Source organism: Bombina bombina, chromosome 5, assembly GCF_027579735.1.
Source record: "Bombina bombina isolate aBomBom1 chromosome 5, aBomBom1.pri, whole genome shotgun sequence".
Classification (NCBI taxonomy): domain Eukaryota; kingdom Metazoa; phylum Chordata; class Amphibia; order Anura; family Bombinatoridae; genus Bombina; species Bombina bombina.
In genome coordinates, this window is record NC_069503.1 from 21,634,371 (window position 1) to 21,653,541 (window position 19,171).

The 19,171-nt window shown below is 44.1% G+C and overlaps 1 protein-coding gene across 1 annotated transcript in view; it reads right to left on the minus strand.

Annotated features, from left to right (window-relative positions):
• LOC128661243 (oocyte zinc finger protein XlCOF6) overlaps positions 1 to 18,802 on the minus strand; it is a 49,412-nt gene extending 30,610 nt beyond the window's left edge. The window contains exons 1-3 of the mRNA XM_053715522.1: positions 18,651 to 18,802; positions 17,490 to 17,590; positions 13,044 to 13,080 (exon numbers count right to left, since the gene is read on the minus strand). Of these exons, the coding sequence (XP_053571497.1) occupies positions 13,044 to 13,080; positions 17,490 to 17,590; positions 18,651 to 18,802 (290 nt within the window). The remainder of the gene's footprint in view (positions 1 to 13,043; positions 13,081 to 17,489; positions 17,591 to 18,650) is intronic.
• Between the last annotated feature and the right edge of the window lie 369 nt (positions 18,803 to 19,171).

Here is a 19,171-nt window from a genome sequence, read left to right on the forward strand (position 1 = left end):
ACGAGAAAGGAGAAACCATAGGGTGCAGTGGTGACTGGAGTTTAATTAAAATTTAGATCTGCCTTAAAAGACAGGGCGGGCCGTGGACTGAACACACTACAAGAGAAATAAATTTATCAGGTAAGCATAAATTATGTTTTCTCTTGTTAAGTGTGTTCAGTCTACAGGTCATCCATTACTTATGGGATACCAATACCAAAGCTAAAGTACACGGATGAAGGGAGGGACAAGGCAGGAACATTAAACAGAAGGAACCACTGCCTGTAGAACCTTTCTCCCAAAAACAGCCTCCGAAGAAGCAAAAGTGTCAAATTTGTAAAATTGTGAAGACCAAGTCGCAGCCTTGCAAATCTGTTCAACAGAAGCCTCATTTTTAAAGGCCCAGGTGGAAGCCACAGCTCTAGTACAATGAGCTGTAATTCTTTCAGGAGGCTGCTGTCCAGCAGTCTCATAGGCTAAACGTATTATGCTACGAAGCCAAAAGGAGAGAGAGGTAGCCGAAGCCTTTTGACCTCTCCTCTGTCCAGAGTAAACGACAAACAGGGAAGAAGTTTGACGAAAATCTTTAGTTGCCTGCAAATAGAACTTCAGGGCACGGACTACGTCCAGATTATGCAAAAGTCGTTCCTTCTTTAAAGAAGGGTTAGGACACAATGATGGAACAACAATCTCTTGATTGATATTCCTGTTAGAAACTACCTTAAGTAAGAACCCAGGTTTAGTACGCAGAACTACCTTGTCTGAATGAAAAATCAGATAATGTAAGGCAGATAACTCAGAGACTCTTCGATCCGAGGAAATAGCCATAAAAAACAGAACTTTCCAAGATAACAGCTTGATATCAATGGAATGAAGGGGTTCAAATGGAACGCCTTGCAGAACGTTAAGAACCAAGTTTAAGCTCCACGGCGGAGCAACAGTCTTAAACACAGGCTTAATCCTAGCCAAAGCCTGACAAAAAGCCTGAACGTCTGGAATTTCTGCCAGACGCTTGTGTAGAAGAATAGACAGAGCAGAAATCTGTCCCTTTAATGAACTAGCGGATAAGCCCTTTTCTAAACCCTCTTGTAGAAAAGACAATATCCTAGGAATCCTAACCTTACTCCATGAGTAACTCTTGGATTCGCACCAATATAAATATTTACGCCATATCTTATGGTAAATTCTTCTGGTAACAGGTTTCCTAGCCTGTATTAAGGTATCAATAACCGACTCCGAGAAGCCACGCTTTGATAGAATCAAGCGTTCAATCTCCATGCAGTCAGCCTCAGAGAAATTAGATTTGGATGGTTGAAAGGACCCTGAATTAGAAGGTCCTGCCTCAGAGGCAGAGACCATGGTGGACAGGACGACATGTCCACTAGGTCTGCATACCAGGTCCTGCGTGGGCACGCAGGCGCTATCAGAATCACCGATGCTCTCTCCTGTTTGATCTTGGCAATCAGTCGAGGAAGCATCGGAAATGGTGGAAACACATAAGCCATGTTGAAGACCCAAGGGGCTGTCAGAGCATCTATCAGCACCGCTCCCGGGTCCCTGGACCTGGATCCGTAACAAGGAAGCTTGGCGTTCTGGCGAGACGCCATGAGATCCAGATCTGGTTTGCCCCAACGATGAATCAGTTGAGCGAAGACCTCCGGATGAAGTTCCCACTCCCCCGGATGAAAAGTCTGGCGACTTAGGAAATCCGCCTCCCAGTTCTCCACGCCTGGGATGTAGATCGCTGACAGGTGGCAAGAGTGAGACTCTGCCCAGCGAATTATCTTTGAGACTTCCAACATCGCTAGGGAACTCCTGGTTCCCCCTTGATGATTGATGTAAGCCACAGTCGTGATGTTGTCCGACTGAAATCTGATGAACCTCAGAGTTGCTAACTGAGGCCAAGCTAGAAGAGCATTGAATATTGCTCTTAACTCCAGAATATTTATTGGGAGGAGTTTCTCCTCCTGAGTCCATGATCCCTGAGCCTTCAGGGAATTCCAGACTGCGCCCCAACCTAGAAGGCTGGCGTCTGTTACAATCGTCCAATCTGGCCTGCGAAAGGTCATCCCCTTGGACAGATGTGGCCGAGAAAGCCACCATAGAAGAGAATCTCTGGTCTCTTGATCCAGATTTAGTAGAGGGAACAAATCTGAGTAATCCCCATTCCACTGACTTAGCATGCACAATTGCAGCGGTCTGAGATGCAGGCGCGCAAATGGTACTATGTCCATTGCCGCTACCATTAAGCCGATTACTTCCATGCACTGAGCTACTGACGGGTGTGGAATGGAATGAAGGGCACGGCAAGCATTTAGAAGTTTTGATAACCTGGCCTCCGTCAGGTAAATTTTCATCTCTACAGAATCTATAAGAGTCCCTAGGAAGGGAACCCTTGTGAGTGGTAATAGAGAACTCTTTTCCACGTTCACCTTCCACCCATGCGACCTCAGAAATGCCAGAACTATCTCTGTATGAGACTTGGCAGTTTGAAAACTTGACGCTTGTATCAGAATGTCGTCTAGGTACGGAGCCACCGCTATGCCTCGCGGTCTTAGTACCGCCAGAAGTGAGCCCAGAACCTTTGTAAAGATTCTTGGAGCCGTAGCTAACCCGAAGGGAAGAGCTACAAACTGGTAATGCCCGTCTAGGAAGGCAAATCTTAGGTACCGATAATGATCCTTGTGAATCGGTATGTGAAGGTAGGCATCCTTTAAGTCCACAGTGGTCATGTACTGACCCTCTTGGATCATGGGTAGGATGGTTCGAATCGTTTCCATTTTGAATGATGGAACTCTTAGGAATTTGTTTAGGATTTTTAAGTCCAAGATTGGTCTGAAGGTTCCCTCTTTCTTGGGAACCACAAACAGATTTGAATAGAATCCTTGCCCGTGTTCCGTCCGCGGAACTGGGTGGATCACCCCCATTAGTAAGAGGTCTTGTACACAGCGTAGAAACGCCTCTTTCTTTATTTGGTTTGCTGATAACCTTGAAAGATGAAATCTCCCTTGTGGAGGAGAAGCTTTGAAGTCCAGAAGATATCCCTGAGATATGATCTCCAACGCCCAGGGATCCTGGACATCTCTTGCCCAAGCCTGGGCGAAGAGAGAAAGTCTGCCCCCCACTAGATCCGTTTCCGGATAGGGGGCCCTCTCTTCATGCTGTCTTAGGGGCAGCAGCAGGTTTTCTGGCCTGCTTGCCTTTGTTCCAGGACTGGTTAGTTTTCCAGCCCTGTCTGTAACGAGCAACAGCTCCTTCCTGTTTTGGAGCGGAGGAAGTTGATGCTGCTCCTGCCTTGAGGTTACGAAAGGCACGAAAATTAGACTGTTTGGCCTTTGGTTTGGCCCTGTCCTGAGGCAGAGCATGGCCCTTACCTCCCGTAATGTCAGCTATAATTTCTTTCAAGCCGGGCCCGAATAAGGTCTGCCCTTTGAAAGGAATATTAAGCAATTTAGATTTAGAAGTCACATCAGCTGACCAGGATTTAAGCCATAGCGCTCTGCGCGCTTGGATGGCGAATCCGGAGTTCTTAGCCGTAAGTTTGGTTAAATGTACGACGGCATCAGAAACAAATGCGTTAGCTAGCTTAAGTGCTTTAAGCTTGTTCATAATTTCATCCAATGGAGCTGTGCGAATGGCCTCTTCCAGAGACTCAAACCAGAATGCCGCCGCAGCAGTGACAGGCGCAATGCATGCAAGGGGCTGTAAGATAAAACCTTGTTGAACAAACATTTTCTTAAGGTAACCTTCTAATTTTTTATCCATTGGATCTGAAAAGGCACAACTATCCTCCACCGGGATAGTGGTACGCTTAGCTAAAGTAGAAACTGCTCCCTCCACCTTAGGGACCGTCTGCCATAAGTCTCGTGTGGTGGCGTCTATAGGAAACATTTTCCTAAATATGGGAGGAGGGGAAAAAGGCACACTGGGTTTATCCCACTCCTTGCTAATAATCTCTGTAAGCCTTTTAGGTATAGGAAACACGTCAGTACACAACGGTACTGCATAGTATCTATCCAACCTACATAATTTTTCTGGAATTGCAACCGTGTTACAATCATTCAGAGCCGCTAATACCTACCCTAGCAATATGCGGAGGTTCTCAAGCTTAAATTTAAAATTAGAAATCTCTGAATCCAGTCTCCCTGGATCAGATCCGTCACCCACAGAATGAAGCTCTCCGTCTTCATGTTCTGCAAATTGTGACGCAGAATCGGACATGGCTCTCACATAATCAGCGCGCTCTGTCCTTAACCCAGAGCCATCACGCTTGCCTCTTAATTCTGGCAATTTAGATAATACTTCTGTCATAACAGTAGCCATGTCTTGCAAAGTGATTTGTAAGGGCCTCCCTGATGTACTTGGCGCCACAAAATCACGCACCTCCTGAGCGGGAGGCGAAGGTACTGACACGTGAGGAGAGTTAGTCGGCATAACTTCCCCCTCGTTGTCTGGTGATAATTTCTTTACATGTAAAGACTGACTTTTATTTAAAGTTACATCAATGCATTTAGTACACATATTTCTATGGGGCTCCACATTGGCCTTCATACATAGTGAACAAACAGATTCATCTGTGTCAGACATGTTTAAACAGACTAGCAATGAGACTAGCAAGCTTGGAAAATACTTTTCAAATAAATTTACAAGCAATATAAAAAACGCTACTGTGCCTTTAAGAAGCACAAAAAGCTGTCACAGTTGAAATAACAATGAACCAAATTAGTTATAGCAACCAAATTTTCACAGTAAATGTATTAAGTTCGCAAAGGATTGCACCCACCAGCAAATGGATGATTAACCCCTTAATACCCAAAAACGGATAACAATTTAATAATTAACGTTTTTATCACAAACACACTGTCACAGGTCTGCTGTGACTGATTACCTCCTTCAAAATGAATTTTGAAGACCCCTGAGCTCTCTAGAGACGTCCTGGATCATGGAGGATGAAGTAGGAAGATAGGTGACTGAATTTTTACTGCGCAAAAAAGCGCTAAAATAGGCCCCTCCCACTCATATTACAACAGTGGGGAAGCTCAGATAACTGTTTCTATGCAGAAACAAAAGTTAGCCATGTGGTAAAAATCATGCCCCAATATTTTTTATCACCAAGTACCTCACAAAAAATGATTAACATGCCAGTAAACGTTTTGAACATACATTTTAAAAGTTATGAAGTGTTATTAATAAGCCTGCTACCAGTCGCTTTTACTGCAGTTAAGGCTCATACATTACTTCAGTATTAACAGTATTTTCTGAGTCAAATTCCATTTCCTAGAAAAATACATTCAGTGTACACACACATTCATCAGCCTAATACCAGTCGCTACCACTGCATTTAAGGCTGAACTTACATTACATTGGTATCAGCAGTAATTTCTCAGTCAATTCCATTGCTTAGAAAAATAATTTACTGCACATACCTCGTTTGCAGGGGGGCCCTGCATGCTATTCCCCTTTTCTGAAGTTACCTCACTCCTCAGAATGTGCGAGAACAGCCAGTGGATCTTAGTTACGTCTGCTAAGATCATAGAAAACGCAGGCAGATTCTTCTTCTAATGCTGCCTGAGAACAAACACTACACTCCGGTGCCATTTAAAATAAACTTTTGATTGAAGAAATAAACTAAGTTTAAAAACACCACAGACCTCTCACAACGACCTATCTTTAGTTAGGTTGCAAGAGAATGACTGGATATGACATGTGAGGGGAGGAGCTATATAGCAGCTCTGCTTGGGTGATCCTCTTGCAACTTCCTGTTGGGGAAGAGATATAATCCCATAAGTAATTGATGACCCGTGGACTGACTACACTTAACAAGAGAAAAGCGTATTTATAGAACTGTGTTGGTTGTGCAAAACTGGGGAATAGGTAATAAAGGGATTATCTATCATTTAAAACAACATTCTGGTGTAGACTGTCCCTTTAAACAACTTACATGTTCTAACTTGCTTCATTCTCTTCATTGAAGGAGCAGTAATGCACTACTGGGAGCCAATGACAAGGGGCGTATATGTGCAGCCATTAATCAGAAGCTTCTAAGCCAACCTAAGTATACTTTTCAACAAAAGATACAAAAAGAACAAAACAAATTGGATACTAGAAATCAGTTGGAAAGTTATTTAAAATTGCATGCTCTATCAGGTAAATAAAGGTTTTTCATTTCCCTTTAACTTGCTTATCCAGAGATCCTTTCACAATAACTGACTTGCCAGATACATCTGACTTCAGAGCTAAAGTCAGGGATTTGCAGACACTGACCTGATACAGTTAGAGCTAAAGTCAGGGATTTGCAGACACTGACCTGATACAGTTAGAGCTTAAACACTCGGGTATAAATTTGTTAAAGGGACATAGATAGAGAAGCAATTTTAAGCAACTTTCTAAATTTACTCCTATTATCAAATTTTCCTCGTTCTCTTGTGGTCTTTATTTAAAAAGTAGTAATGTAAAACTTAGGAGCCGCCCCCTTTTAGGTTTTGTTGTCTGATTCCTTTTTGAGGATTTAGAATGTCCTTCCTATCCATCTCCCTTACTTGTATAATGGCCTCGTCTGTTTTTTTCAGAACCGTAGGCTCTTTCAGCGAATATTTCTTCTAATACATTCATTTTTGTGTCTACCAGTTGTCAGCAGTTACGTCTGATTTGTAAAAGTTGTCCCATTGGGATATTTTCAATCCATCGATTTAGGTGACAACTTTTAGAATGTTTCTTTAAAGTGACTTTTTGTAATCAAATTATTCTGTTCTACACATTTGTCTGATTTTCTCTTTACCCCACTTGTATGTAAATTGTAGACCAACCTCATTAGTCTCCATGTCATCAAAGAACGTATTCAAACTAGTTTCATCATCAAGGGACATGTGTAACCTGTAAGGTCCGAATCCGATAAGCAAGTCCCCTCCCCCATCTTATAAACGTAAGCAAGTCCCCCCCCATCTTATAGACGCAAGTCCCCCCCCCCATCTTATAGACGCAAGTCCCCCCCCCAATCTTATAGACGCAAGTCCCCCCCCATCTTATAGACGCAAGTCCCCCCCCATCTTATAGACGCAAGTCCCCCCCCCCATCTTATAGACGCAAGTCCCCTCCCATCTTATAGACGCAAGTCCCCCCCCATCTTATAGACGCAAGTCCCCCCCATCTTATAGACGCAAGTCCCCCCATTAAAAAAAAACGTAGCTATAGTGTATATTAGCCCCTTCACTAGCACAGAGAGCAGCACAGTGTGTATTAACCCTTCACTAGCACAGAGAGCAGCACAGTGTGTATTAACCCTTCACTAGCACAGACAGCATAGTGTGTATTAACCCTTCACTGGCACAGAGAGCAGCACAGTGTGTATTAACCCTTCACTAGCACAGAGAGCAGCACAGTGTGTATTAACCCTTCACTAGCACAGACAGCACAGTGTGTATTAACCCTTCACTAGCACAGAGAGCAGCACAGTGTGTATTAACCCTTCACTAGCACAGAGAGCAGCACAGTGTTTATTAACCCTTCACTAGCACAGAGAGCAGCACAGTGTGTATTAACCCTTCACTAGCACAGAGAGCAGCACAGTGTGTATTAACCCTTCACTAGCACAGACAGCATAGTGTGTATTAACCCTTCACTGGCACAGAGAGCAGCACAGTGTGTATTAACCCTTCACTAGCACAGAGAGCAGCACAGTGTGTATTAACCCTTCACTGGCACAGAGAGCAGCACAGTGTGTATTAACCCTTCACTAGCACAGAGAGCAGCACAGTGTGTATTAACCCTTCACTAGCACAGAGAGCAGCACAGTGTGTATTAACCCCCTTCACTAGCACAGAGAGCACCACAGTGTGTATTAACCCTTCACTAGCACATAGAGCATCACTGTGTGTATTAACCCTTCACTAGCACAGAGAGCAGCAAAGTGTGTAATAACCCCTTCACTAGCACAGAGCAGCACAGTGTGTATTAACCCCTTCACTAGCACAGAGCACAGTAAGTATTAACCCCTTCACTAGCACAGAGAGCAGCAAAGTGTGTATTAACCCTTCACTAGCACAGAGACCATCACTGTGTGTATTAACCCTTCACTAGCACAGAGAACAGCACAGTAAGTATTACACCTTGTGCGGGTCTCTGCGCTAGTGAAGGATTCATACACACTGTGTGCTCTGTGCTATTGAAGGGTTGATACACACTGTGCTACTCTCTGTGCTAGTGAAGGGTTAATACACAATGTGTTCTGTGCTAGTGAAGGGGTTAATACACACTGTGCTGCTCTCTGTGCTACTGAAGGGTTAATACACACTGTGCTAGTGAAGGGTTAATACACACTGTGCTGCTCTCTGTGCTAGTGAAGGGGTTAATACACCTTGTGCAGGTTATTAACCCCTTCACTAGCACAAAGAGCAGCACACAGTGTGTATTAACCCCTTCACTAGCACAGAGAGCAGCACAGTGTGTATTAACCCTTCACTAGCACAGTGTGTATTAACCCTTCAGTAGCACAGAGAGCAGCACAGTGTGTATTAACCCTTCAGTAGCACAGAGGGCAGCACAGTGTGTATTAACCCTTCACTTGCACAGAGAGCAGCAAAGTGTGTATTAACCCCTTCACTAACACAGAGAGCAGCACAGGATGTATTAACCCCTTCACTAGCACAGAGAGCAGCACAGTGTGTATTAACCCTAAAGTAGCACAGAGAGCAGCACAGGGTGTATTATCCCTTCACTAACACAGAGAGCAGCACAGTGTGTATTAACCCTTCACTAGCACAGAGAGCTGCACAGTGTGTATTAACCCTTCATTAGCACAGAGAGCTGCACATTGTGTATTAACCCCTTCACTAGCACAAACAGCAGCACAGTGTGTATTAACCCTTCACTAGCACAGAGAGCAGCACAGTGTGTATTAACCCTTCACTAGCACAGAGAGCAGCACAGTGTGTATTAACCCTTCACTAGCACAGAGAGCAGCACAGTGTGTATTAACCCTTCACTAGCACAGAGAGCAGCACAGTGTGTATTAACCCTCCACTAGCACAGAGAGCACCACAGTGTGTATTAATCCTTCACTAGCACAGAGAGCAGCACAGTGTGTATTAACCCTTCACTAGCACAGAGAGCAGCACAGTGTGTATTAACCCTTCACTAGCACAGAGAGCAGCACAGTGTGTATTAACCCTTCACTAGCACAGAGAGCAGCACAGTGTGTATTAACCCTTCACTAGCACAGAGAGCAGCACAGTGTGTATTAATCCTTCACTAGCACAGAGAGCAGCACAGTGTGTATTAACCCTTCACTAACACAGAGAGCTGCACAGTGTGTATTAACCCTTCACTAGCACAGAGAGCAGCACAGTGTGTATTAATCCTTCACTAGCACAGAGAGCAGCACAGTGTGTATTAACCCTTCACTAGCACAGAGAGCTGCACAGTGTGTATTAATCCTTCACTAGCACAGAGAGCAGCACAGTGTATTAACCCTTCACTGGCACAGAGAGCAGCACAGTGTGTATTAAACCTTCACTAGCACAGAGAGCAGTACAGTGTGTATTAACCCTTCACTAGCACAGAGAGCAGCACAGTGTGTATTAACCCTTCACTAGCACAGAGAGCAGCACAGTATGTGTTAACCCTTCACTAGCACAGAGAGCAGTACAGTGTGTATTAACCCTTCACTAGCACAGAGAACAGCACAATGTGTATTAATCCTTCACTAGCACAGAGAACAGCACAGTGTGTATTAACCCTTCACTAGCACAGAGAGCAGCACAGTGTGTATTAACCCTTCACTAGCACAGAGAACAGCACAGTAAGTATTACACCTTGTGCGGGTCTCTGCGCTAGTGAAGGGTTCATACACACTGTGTGCTCTGTGCTATTGAAGGGTTAATACACAATGTGTTCTGTGCTAGTGAAGGGGTTAATACACCTTGTGCTGCTCTCTGTGCTAGTGAAGGGTTAATACACAATGTGTTCTGTGCTAGTGAAGGGGTTAATACACCTTGTGCAGGTCTCTGTGCTAGTGAAGGGTTATTAACCCCTTCACTAGCACAAAGAGCAGCACACAGTGTGTATTAACCCTTCACTAATACAGAGAGCTGCACAGTGTGTATTAACCCTTCACTAGCACAGAGAGCAGCACAGTGTGTATTAACCCTTCACTGGCACAGAGAGCAGCACAGTGTGTATTAACCCTTCACTAGCACAGTGTGCATTAACCCTTCACTAGCACAGTGTGCATTAACCCTTCATTAGCACAGAGAGCAGCACAGCATTAACCCTTCACTAGCACAGAGAGCAGCACGGTGTGTATTAACCCTTCACTAGCACAGAGAGCAGCACAGTGTGTATTAACCCTTCATTAGCACAGAGAGCAGCACAGCATTAACCCTTCACTAGCACAGAGAGCAGCACGGTGTGTATTAACCCTTCACTAGCACAGAGAGCCGCACAGTGTGTATTAACTCCTTCACTAGCACAGAGAGCAGCACATTGTGTATTAACCCTTCACTAGCACAGAGAGCAGCACAGTGTGTATTAACCCTTCACTAGCACAGAGAGCAGCACAGTGTGTATTAACCCTTCACTAGCACAGAGAGCAGCACAGTGTGTATTAACCCTTCACTAGCACAAAGAGCAGCACAGTGTGTATTAACCCTTCATTAGCACAGAGAGCAGTACAGTGTGTATTAACCCTTCACTAGCACAGAGAGCAGCACAGTGTGTATTAACCCTTCATTAGCACAGAGAGTAGTACAGTGTGTATTAACCCTTCACTAGCACAGAGAGCTGCACAGTGTGTATTAACCCTTCACTAGCACAGAGAGCAGCACAGTGTGTATTAACCCCTTCACTAGCACAGAGAGCAGCACATTGTGTATTAACCCTTCACTAGCACATACAGGAGCACAGTGTGCATTAACCCTTCACTAGCACAGAGAGCAGCACATTGTGTATTAACCCTTCACTAGCACAGACAGGAGCACAGTGTGCATTAACCCTTCACTAGCACTGTAAGCAGCACAGTGTGTATTAACCCTTCACTAGCACAGAGAGCAGCACAGTGTGTATTAACCCTTCACTAGCACAGAGAGCAGCACAGTGTGTATTAACCCTTCACTAGCACAGAGAGCAGCACAGTGTGTATTAAACCTTCATTAGCACAGAGAGCAGCACAGTGTGTATTAACCCTTCACTAGCACATAGAGCAGCACAGTGTGTATTAACCCTTCACTAGCACAGAGAGCAGCACAGTGTGTATTAACCCTTCACTAGCACAGAGAGCAGCACAGTGTGTATTAACCCTTCACTAGCACAGAGAGCAGCACAGTGTTTATTAACCCTTCACTAGCACAGAGAGCAGCACAGTGTGTATTAACGCTTCACTAGCACAGAGAGAAGCACAGTGTGTATTAACCCTTCACTAGCACAGAGAGCAGCACAGTGTGTATTAACCCTTCACTAGCACAGAGAGCTGCACAGTGTGTATTAAACCTTCATTAGCACAGAGAGCAGCACAGTGTGTATTAACCCTTCACTAGCACAGAGAGCAGCACAGTGTGTATTAACCCTTCACTAGCACAGAGAGCAGCACAGTGTGTATTAACCCTTCACTAGCACAGAGAGCAGCACAGTGTGTATTAACCCTTCACTAGCACAGAGAGCAGCACAGTGTGTATTAACCCTTCACTAGCACAGAGAGCAGCACAGTGTGTATTAACCCTTCATTAGCACAGAGAGCAGTACAGTGTGTATTAACCCTTCACTAGCACAGAGAGCAGCACAGTGTGTATTAACCCTTCACTAGCACAGACAGGAGCACAGTGTGTATTAACCCTTCACTAGCACAGACAGGAGCACAGTGTGTATTAACCCTTCACTAGCACAGACAGGAGCACAGTGTGTATTAACCCTTCACTAGCACAGACAGGAGCACAGTGTGCATTAACCCTTCACTAGCACAGAGAGCAGCACAGTGTGTATTAACCCTTCACTAGCACAGAGAGCAGCACAGTGTGTATTAACCCTTCACTAGCACAGAGAGCAGCACAGTGTGTATTAACCCTTCATTAGCACAGAGAGCAGTACAGTGTGTATTAACCCTTCACTAGCACAGAGAGCAGCACAGTGTGTATTAACTCTTCACTAGCACAGAGAGCAGTACAGTGTGTATTAACCCTTCACTAGCACAGAGAGCTGCACAGTGTGTATTAACCCTTCACTAGCACAGACAGCAGCACAGCGTGTATTAACCCTTCACTAGCACAGAGAGCAGCACAGTGTGTATTAACCCTTCACTAGCACAGACAGCAGCACAGTGTGTATTAACTCTTCACTAGCACAGAGAGCAGCACAGTGTGTATTAACCCTTCATTAGCACAGAGAGCTGCACAGTGTGTATTAACCCTTCACTAGCACAGAGAGCAGTGTGCATTAACCCTTCACTAGCACAGAGAGCAGCACAGTGTGTATTAACCCTTCACTAGCACATAGAGCAGCACAGTGTGTATTAACCCTTCACTAGCACAGAGAGCAGCACAGTGTGTATTAACCCTTCACTAGCACAGAGAGCAGCACAGTGTGTATTAACCCTTCACTAGCACATAAAGCTGCACAGTGTGTATTAACCCTTCACTAGCACATAAAGCTGCACAGTGTGTATTAACCCTTCACTAGCACAGAGAGCAGCACAGTGTGTATTAACCCTTCACTAGCACAGAGAGCAGCACAGTGTGCATTAACCCTTCACTAGCACAGAGAGCAGCACAGTGTGTATTAAACCTTCACTGGCACAGAGAGCAGCACAGTGTGTATTAACCCTTCACTAGCACAGAGAGCAGCACAGTGTGTATTAACCCTTCACTAGCACAGAGAGCAGTGTGCATTAACCCTTCACTAGTACACAGTTGGAGGCTGCTTATTATACCACTACCTGGTATGTATTAAAATGACAAAGACAATACTTTCCTAAGTGTGCAATACAATTAGCAGCAACTAAGCACCACAATAATAAAAATCCTACATTTATAAACAGTACAGGGATTTACACAAACTTTACAACGCACAGCCTGACTCACCCAGCAGCAGCCAGCACAGGAAGTGATTTTACACAGACTGAGAATAGATCAAAGGTCAGATGATTATATTACTACAATACCCAGAATACATGCTGAGTCACATGTCAGGCAGCAGCCAATCAGAGGCTTCAACAGTCCCTGTTCAAGCAGCATATGAATGATAAAACTGCAGTAGCACAGTGTGTATTAACCCTTCACTATCACAGTGTGTATTAACCCTTCACTAGCACAGTGTGTATTAACCCTTCACTAGCACAGTGTGTATTAACCCTTCACTAGCACAGAGAGCAGCACAGTGTGTATTAACCCTTCACTATCACAGTGTGTATTAACCCTTCACTAGCACAGAGAGTAGCACAGTGTGTATTAACCCTTCACTATCACAGTGTGTATTAACCCTTCACTGACACAGAGAGCAGCACAGTGTGTATTAACCCTTCACTAGCACAGAGAGCAGCACAGTGTGTATTAACCCCTCACTAGCACAGAGAGCAGCACAGTGTGTATTAACCCCTCACTAGCACAGAGAGCAGCACAGTGTGTATTAACCCTTCACTAGCACAGAGAGCAGCACAGTGAGTATTAACCCTTCACTAGCACAGAGAGCAGCACAGTGTGTATTAACCCTTCACTAGCACATAGAGCAGATTACTGTGTATTAACCCTTCACTAGCACAGAGAGCAGCACGGTGTGTATTAACCCTTCACTAGCACAGAGAGCTGCACAGTGTGTATTAACCCTTCAGTAGCACATAGAGCAGATTACTGTGTATTAACCCTTCACTAGCACAGAGAGCTAGCACAGTGTGTATTAACTCTTCACTAGCACAGAGAGCAGCACAGTGTGTATTAACCCTTCACTAGCACAGAGAGCAGCACAGTGTGTATTAACCCTTCACTAGCACAGAGATGCACAGTGTGTATTAACCCTTCACTAGCACAGAGAGCAGCACAGTGTGTATTAACCCTTCACTAGCACAGAGAGCAGCACAGTGTGTATTAACCCTTCACTATCACAGTGTGTATTAACCCTTCACTAGCACAGAGAGCAGCACAGTGTGTATTAACCCTTCACTAGCACAGAGAGCAGCACAGTGTATAATAAACCTGTGATGGACTCCGGCTACCCCGACTGGGTAGCACCACAAAAAAGGGTTCCGCTTTCTCCCTGGAGAAATTGGTGATTATAGCCCGTAGCCCACCCAAATGCCAGACAGAACCAGTATTCAGGAGCCCACCCAAATGCCAGACAGAACCAGTATTCAGGAGCCCACCCAAATGCCAGACAGAACCAGTATTCAGGAGCCCACCCAAATAACTAGACAGACTAGTATTCAGGTGAAACAAGAACTAACTTTCGCCTAGATTACAAGTTTTGCGTGCAGGTTTTATGGCTGAATTTTTTTTTGGTAATTTCCGCATTAAAACAGCACCGCATCCATTACAAGCCTTGTCCGTATAGCTGTGCCACAAACCTTTTAGCCTGTAACGCAACGTCAGTCCCACACTCATAAAAATTACGTTTTTCATGGGACTTCCATAGCGTAGCCATTACGAGTTTTGCGGTGAGGCTAAAATAAAAACTTGCGTTCCAGCCTATAACGACAAGATCCGTTTCGCAATCTGAGAGCAGTACTTAAGAGTTTTACGCTACAAAACGGTTACATAAAACTCATAACTAAAGTGTTACAAAGTGCACTAAACTACCTATTTACCCATAAACTAAGGCCCTCCCACATTGCAAATACTATATTAAAGTTATTAACCCCAGCATCGCCACCACTATACTAAAGTTATTAACCCCTATTCCCCCACACTATAATAAAGTTATTAACCCCTATTCTGCCGCTCCGACACCGTTGCCACTATAATAAACCTATTAACCCCTAAACCGAAAGCCCCTCCACATCGCAATAAACTAATTTAAAACTAGTAACCCGTAAACCTAACGCCCCCCTAACTTTATATTAAAATTACAATTTTCCTATCTTAAATGAAATCTTACCTGTCAAATTAAAAAAACTAAGTTTAAAGTAACAATTAAACTAATATAACTGTTAAACTAAAATTAAACGAACTACCAATTAAAGAAAAATTCAAAAAAATCCTAAAACTACTATAAAAATTACAAACCGATTACAAAAAAATAAAAAAAAATACAAAATTACGAAAAATAACGAAATGATCAAAAATAAAAAGGAATTACACCTAATCTAATAGCCCTATAACATAAAAAAGCCCACCTAAAATAAAAAACCTAGCCTACAATAAACTACCAATAGCCCTTAAAAGGGCCTTTTGTAGGGCAGCCCTAATTCCTATTGGCTGATTCAAATTGTTAAGCCAATAGGAATGCAAAGGTACCCCCAGTATAAAAAGGGTACCTTGCATTTTAATCCTTAGTGTGCAGCGGATGATCGCATGACGAGTACCTCCACGTCGGATCGATGGACCTCCGCCTTGGACCTTCACGCATCGCCGCTCCACCTCCGCAGGGATGAAGAAGATGCCGGTTCTGTGATGGATGAAGATGGAGTCGCCGGGATGAAGATCGTTCAAGCAGGACTTCAACAACTGTGAGTACCTAAAGAGGGGTTAGTGTTAGGTTTTTATAGTGTGGTCTTTTTTTTGTTTTTTTTTAGATCAGGGTGGGCACTCTTAAGGGCAGCAAAAGAGCTTAATGCCCTTTTCAGGGCAACGCCCATACAAATGCCCTTTTCAGGGCAATGGGTAGATTAGGTTTTACTTTAATTTTATTTTGTGTGTTTGGGGGGGGGGGGGTTATACTATTAGGGGGTGTTTGTTTTTCTTTTGTAGGAAAAGAGACAATTTCTTTAGGGCAATGACTTACAAAAGGCCATTTTGAGAGCCCACAAAAAGGCCCCTTGGTAGAATATTATAGATTAGGTTTTTTTTATTTTGGGGTGGTTTTATTATTTTGGTTAATTTTGTTTGTTATTTTTTGTAATGGTAGTGTTTGTTATTTTTGTAATGTTAGGTTTTAGTGTAAGGCAGCTTTGGTTTTATTTCACAGGTAATTTTGTATTTATTTTAACTAGGTAGTTAGTAATTAGTTAATAACTATTTACTAACTAGTCTACCTAGTTAAAATACATACTTACCTGTGAAATAAAACCTAAGCTAGCTACAATACTACTGCTACTACAATTAGTTATATTGTAGCTAGCTTAGGTTTTATTTCACAGGTATGTATTTAGTTTTAAATAGGATTTAGTTAATAATTGTAACTTTAATTTAGCTCTATTTTAAATTATGTTAAAGTTAGGGGGTGTTAGGTGTTAATAGTTATAATTTAGGTTGTTGCGATGTGGGGGGCTGGCGGTTTAGGGGTTAATAGGTTTATTTAGTGGTAGTGATGTGGGAGACCAGAGGTTTAGGGGTCAATAGTTTTATTTAGTGGCGGCGATGTCGGGGAAGCGACTGAATAGGGGTTAATAGATTTATTATAGTGTGGGCGATGTAGGGGTGCAGGGGAATAGGGGTTAATAACTTTAGTATAATGGCAGCGATATGGGGAGTGGAAGATTAGGGGTTAATAACATTATGTAGGTGTCAGCGATGTCGGGGGCTGCAGATAAGGGGTGTTTAGACGTGGGGTTTATGTCAGGGTGTTAGGTTTAAATGTTAGCTTTTTTTTCCCCTATAGACATCAATGGGGCTGCGTTACGGAGCTTTTGATTCCGCAATCGCAGGTGTTAGTTTTTTTTCGAACCCGCACTCCCCATTGATGTCTATGGGAAAACATGCACAAGTACGTCAAAACGGCGCTTGTATTTTGTGCGGTATGGAGCTTGATGCAACCATATTGCACGCACAAGCTGGCTGTTTGAAAACTTGTAATGGCTGCGGTATAGAGGGTGAAATAACGCAACTTTTGTTGCGGTCGTTAAAATCCCTATAGCGCGCATAACTCGTAATCTACCTGTTTATTGGGAAACACACTCTGCTTATATACACACACTCCCAAATCTCCCGCCATTCATGCCCCTCCAGACAGAGCCCCACAGTACCTAGGTCGCGGTTTCTGGTTGATCCCGGGGGAGCAGCAGCACTTCCAGGGTGTCATTGGAAAGCATCCCCAGATGCCACATGGAGGTTTAACCCTTGCAGTCTGGTATCAGTGACAGCTCCCCCCTTCCAGTTCGGCAGACCCGGCTAGGCCTGGGGATGTCCGAGGAGTTATTCCAATTCCGTTTGCCGAGAAAGTCCATCAGCGTTCCCATTGTTTTTTCCCAGCCTGTATTGGATGTCAAAGTTAAAGGGATGCAAGGCTAAACTCCACTGAAACAAGCATCCATTGTCCCCAGAAACCCGGTTGAGCCAGACTAGGGGGTTGTGATCCGTGAGGACGGTGAAGGGCCTTCCAAAGAGGTACGGTTGAAGCTTCTTCAGGGCCACGCACTCCTCCACCGTTGCGTAGCCTACCTCCCTGGGCAATAGCTTCCAGCTGATGTAGGCTACAGGGTGGTCCTGCCCTTCCTTGTCCACCTGGCTCAGTACTGCTCCCAACCCGAACATGGAGGCATCTGTGTAGACACAAAAATATTTGGTTGGGTTAGGAGCCACCAGGACAGGGGCAGAGATCAATGCAGTCTTAAAGGGACACTGAACCCAAATTTTTTCTTTTGTGATTCAGATAGAGCATGCAATCTTAAGCAACTTTCTAATTTACTCCTATTATCAAATTTTCTTCATTCTCTTGGTATGTTTATTTGAAAGGCAATAATGTAAGATTAGATGCCGGCCCATTTTTGGTGAACAACCTGGGTTGTCCTTGCTGATTGGACAGCACCAATAAACAAGTGCTATCTATGGTTCTGAACGAAACATTTGCTGGCTTCTTAGCATAGATGCCTTTTTTTTCGAATAAAGATAGCAAGAGAATGAAGAAAAATTGATAATAGAAGTAAATTAGAAAGTTGCTTAAAATTGCATGCTCTATCTGAATCATGAAAGAAAGAAAAAAAATTAGGTTCAGTGTCCCTTTAAGGTTTTGGAAGGCAGTTTCACATTTTGGGGACCACAGGACCTGTCGGGGTAATCGTTTACGGGTTAAAGGGACATGAAACCCAAATTTTTTCTTTCATGATTTAGAAAGAACATGCAATTTTAAACAACTTTCTAATTTACTTCTATTATCTAATTTGCTTAATTCGCTTGATATCCTTTACTGAAAAGCATATCTAGATATGCTCAGTAGCTGCTGATTGGTGGCTGCACATAGATGCCTTGTGTGATTGGCTCCCCCATATGCATTGCTATTTCTTCAACAAAGGATATCTAAAGAATGAAGCAAATTGGATAATAGAAGTGAATTGGAATGTTGTTTACAATTCTATTCTCTATCTGAATCATGAAAGAAAACTTTTGGGTTTAGTGTCCCTTTAAGTCGTTCAGGGGTTTGGCCACGGCACTGTAATTGGGGACAAATTTGAGGTAGTACCCCGCGGTCCCTAGGAAAGCTAAGACTTGGGGTTTGGTCTTGGGGGTTGGCCAGTTCGACTGTCCAAATCTTGGCTGGCTCCGGGCTACTGCTTCCCGCAGCCCATCTGGTGCCCAAGGTACTGGACCTCCGAGCGCCCTTACACTTGTCGGGCTTCAGGGCCAGACCGGCGGCCCTGATGCAGGTTAGAACGACGCCTAGGTGGACCAAATGGTGATGATGGTGTCATCCAGTCCTGGAGGTGATCTACCATTCTCTGGAAGGTAGTTGGAGCATTCTTCTTCCCAAATGACATGACCTTGAACTGGTATAGGCCAAAGGGGGTGATGAATGCCGACTTTGGGATGTACCCTGGGTCCAAGGGGGATCTGCCAGTATTTCTTTCAGAGGTCTAGGGTGGTCAGGAAGTGGCCACGGGCAATCTGGTCTAGTAGGTCATCGACCCATGGGGTAAGCGTCGGTCGTGGTTCTGTTATTGAGCCTACGGTGCAGAATCTGATGCAGAATCTGGTGGTTCCGTCCCGCTTGGGTACCATCTCCACCGGGGAGGCCCAGGGACTGTTGGACGGTTCAATAACACCTAGGTCCAGCATTTCCCTGAGCTCCTGGTGCATACTTTCTCTAACTGCCTCGGGGACCTGTTATGCTGCCTGTCACAGGGGCA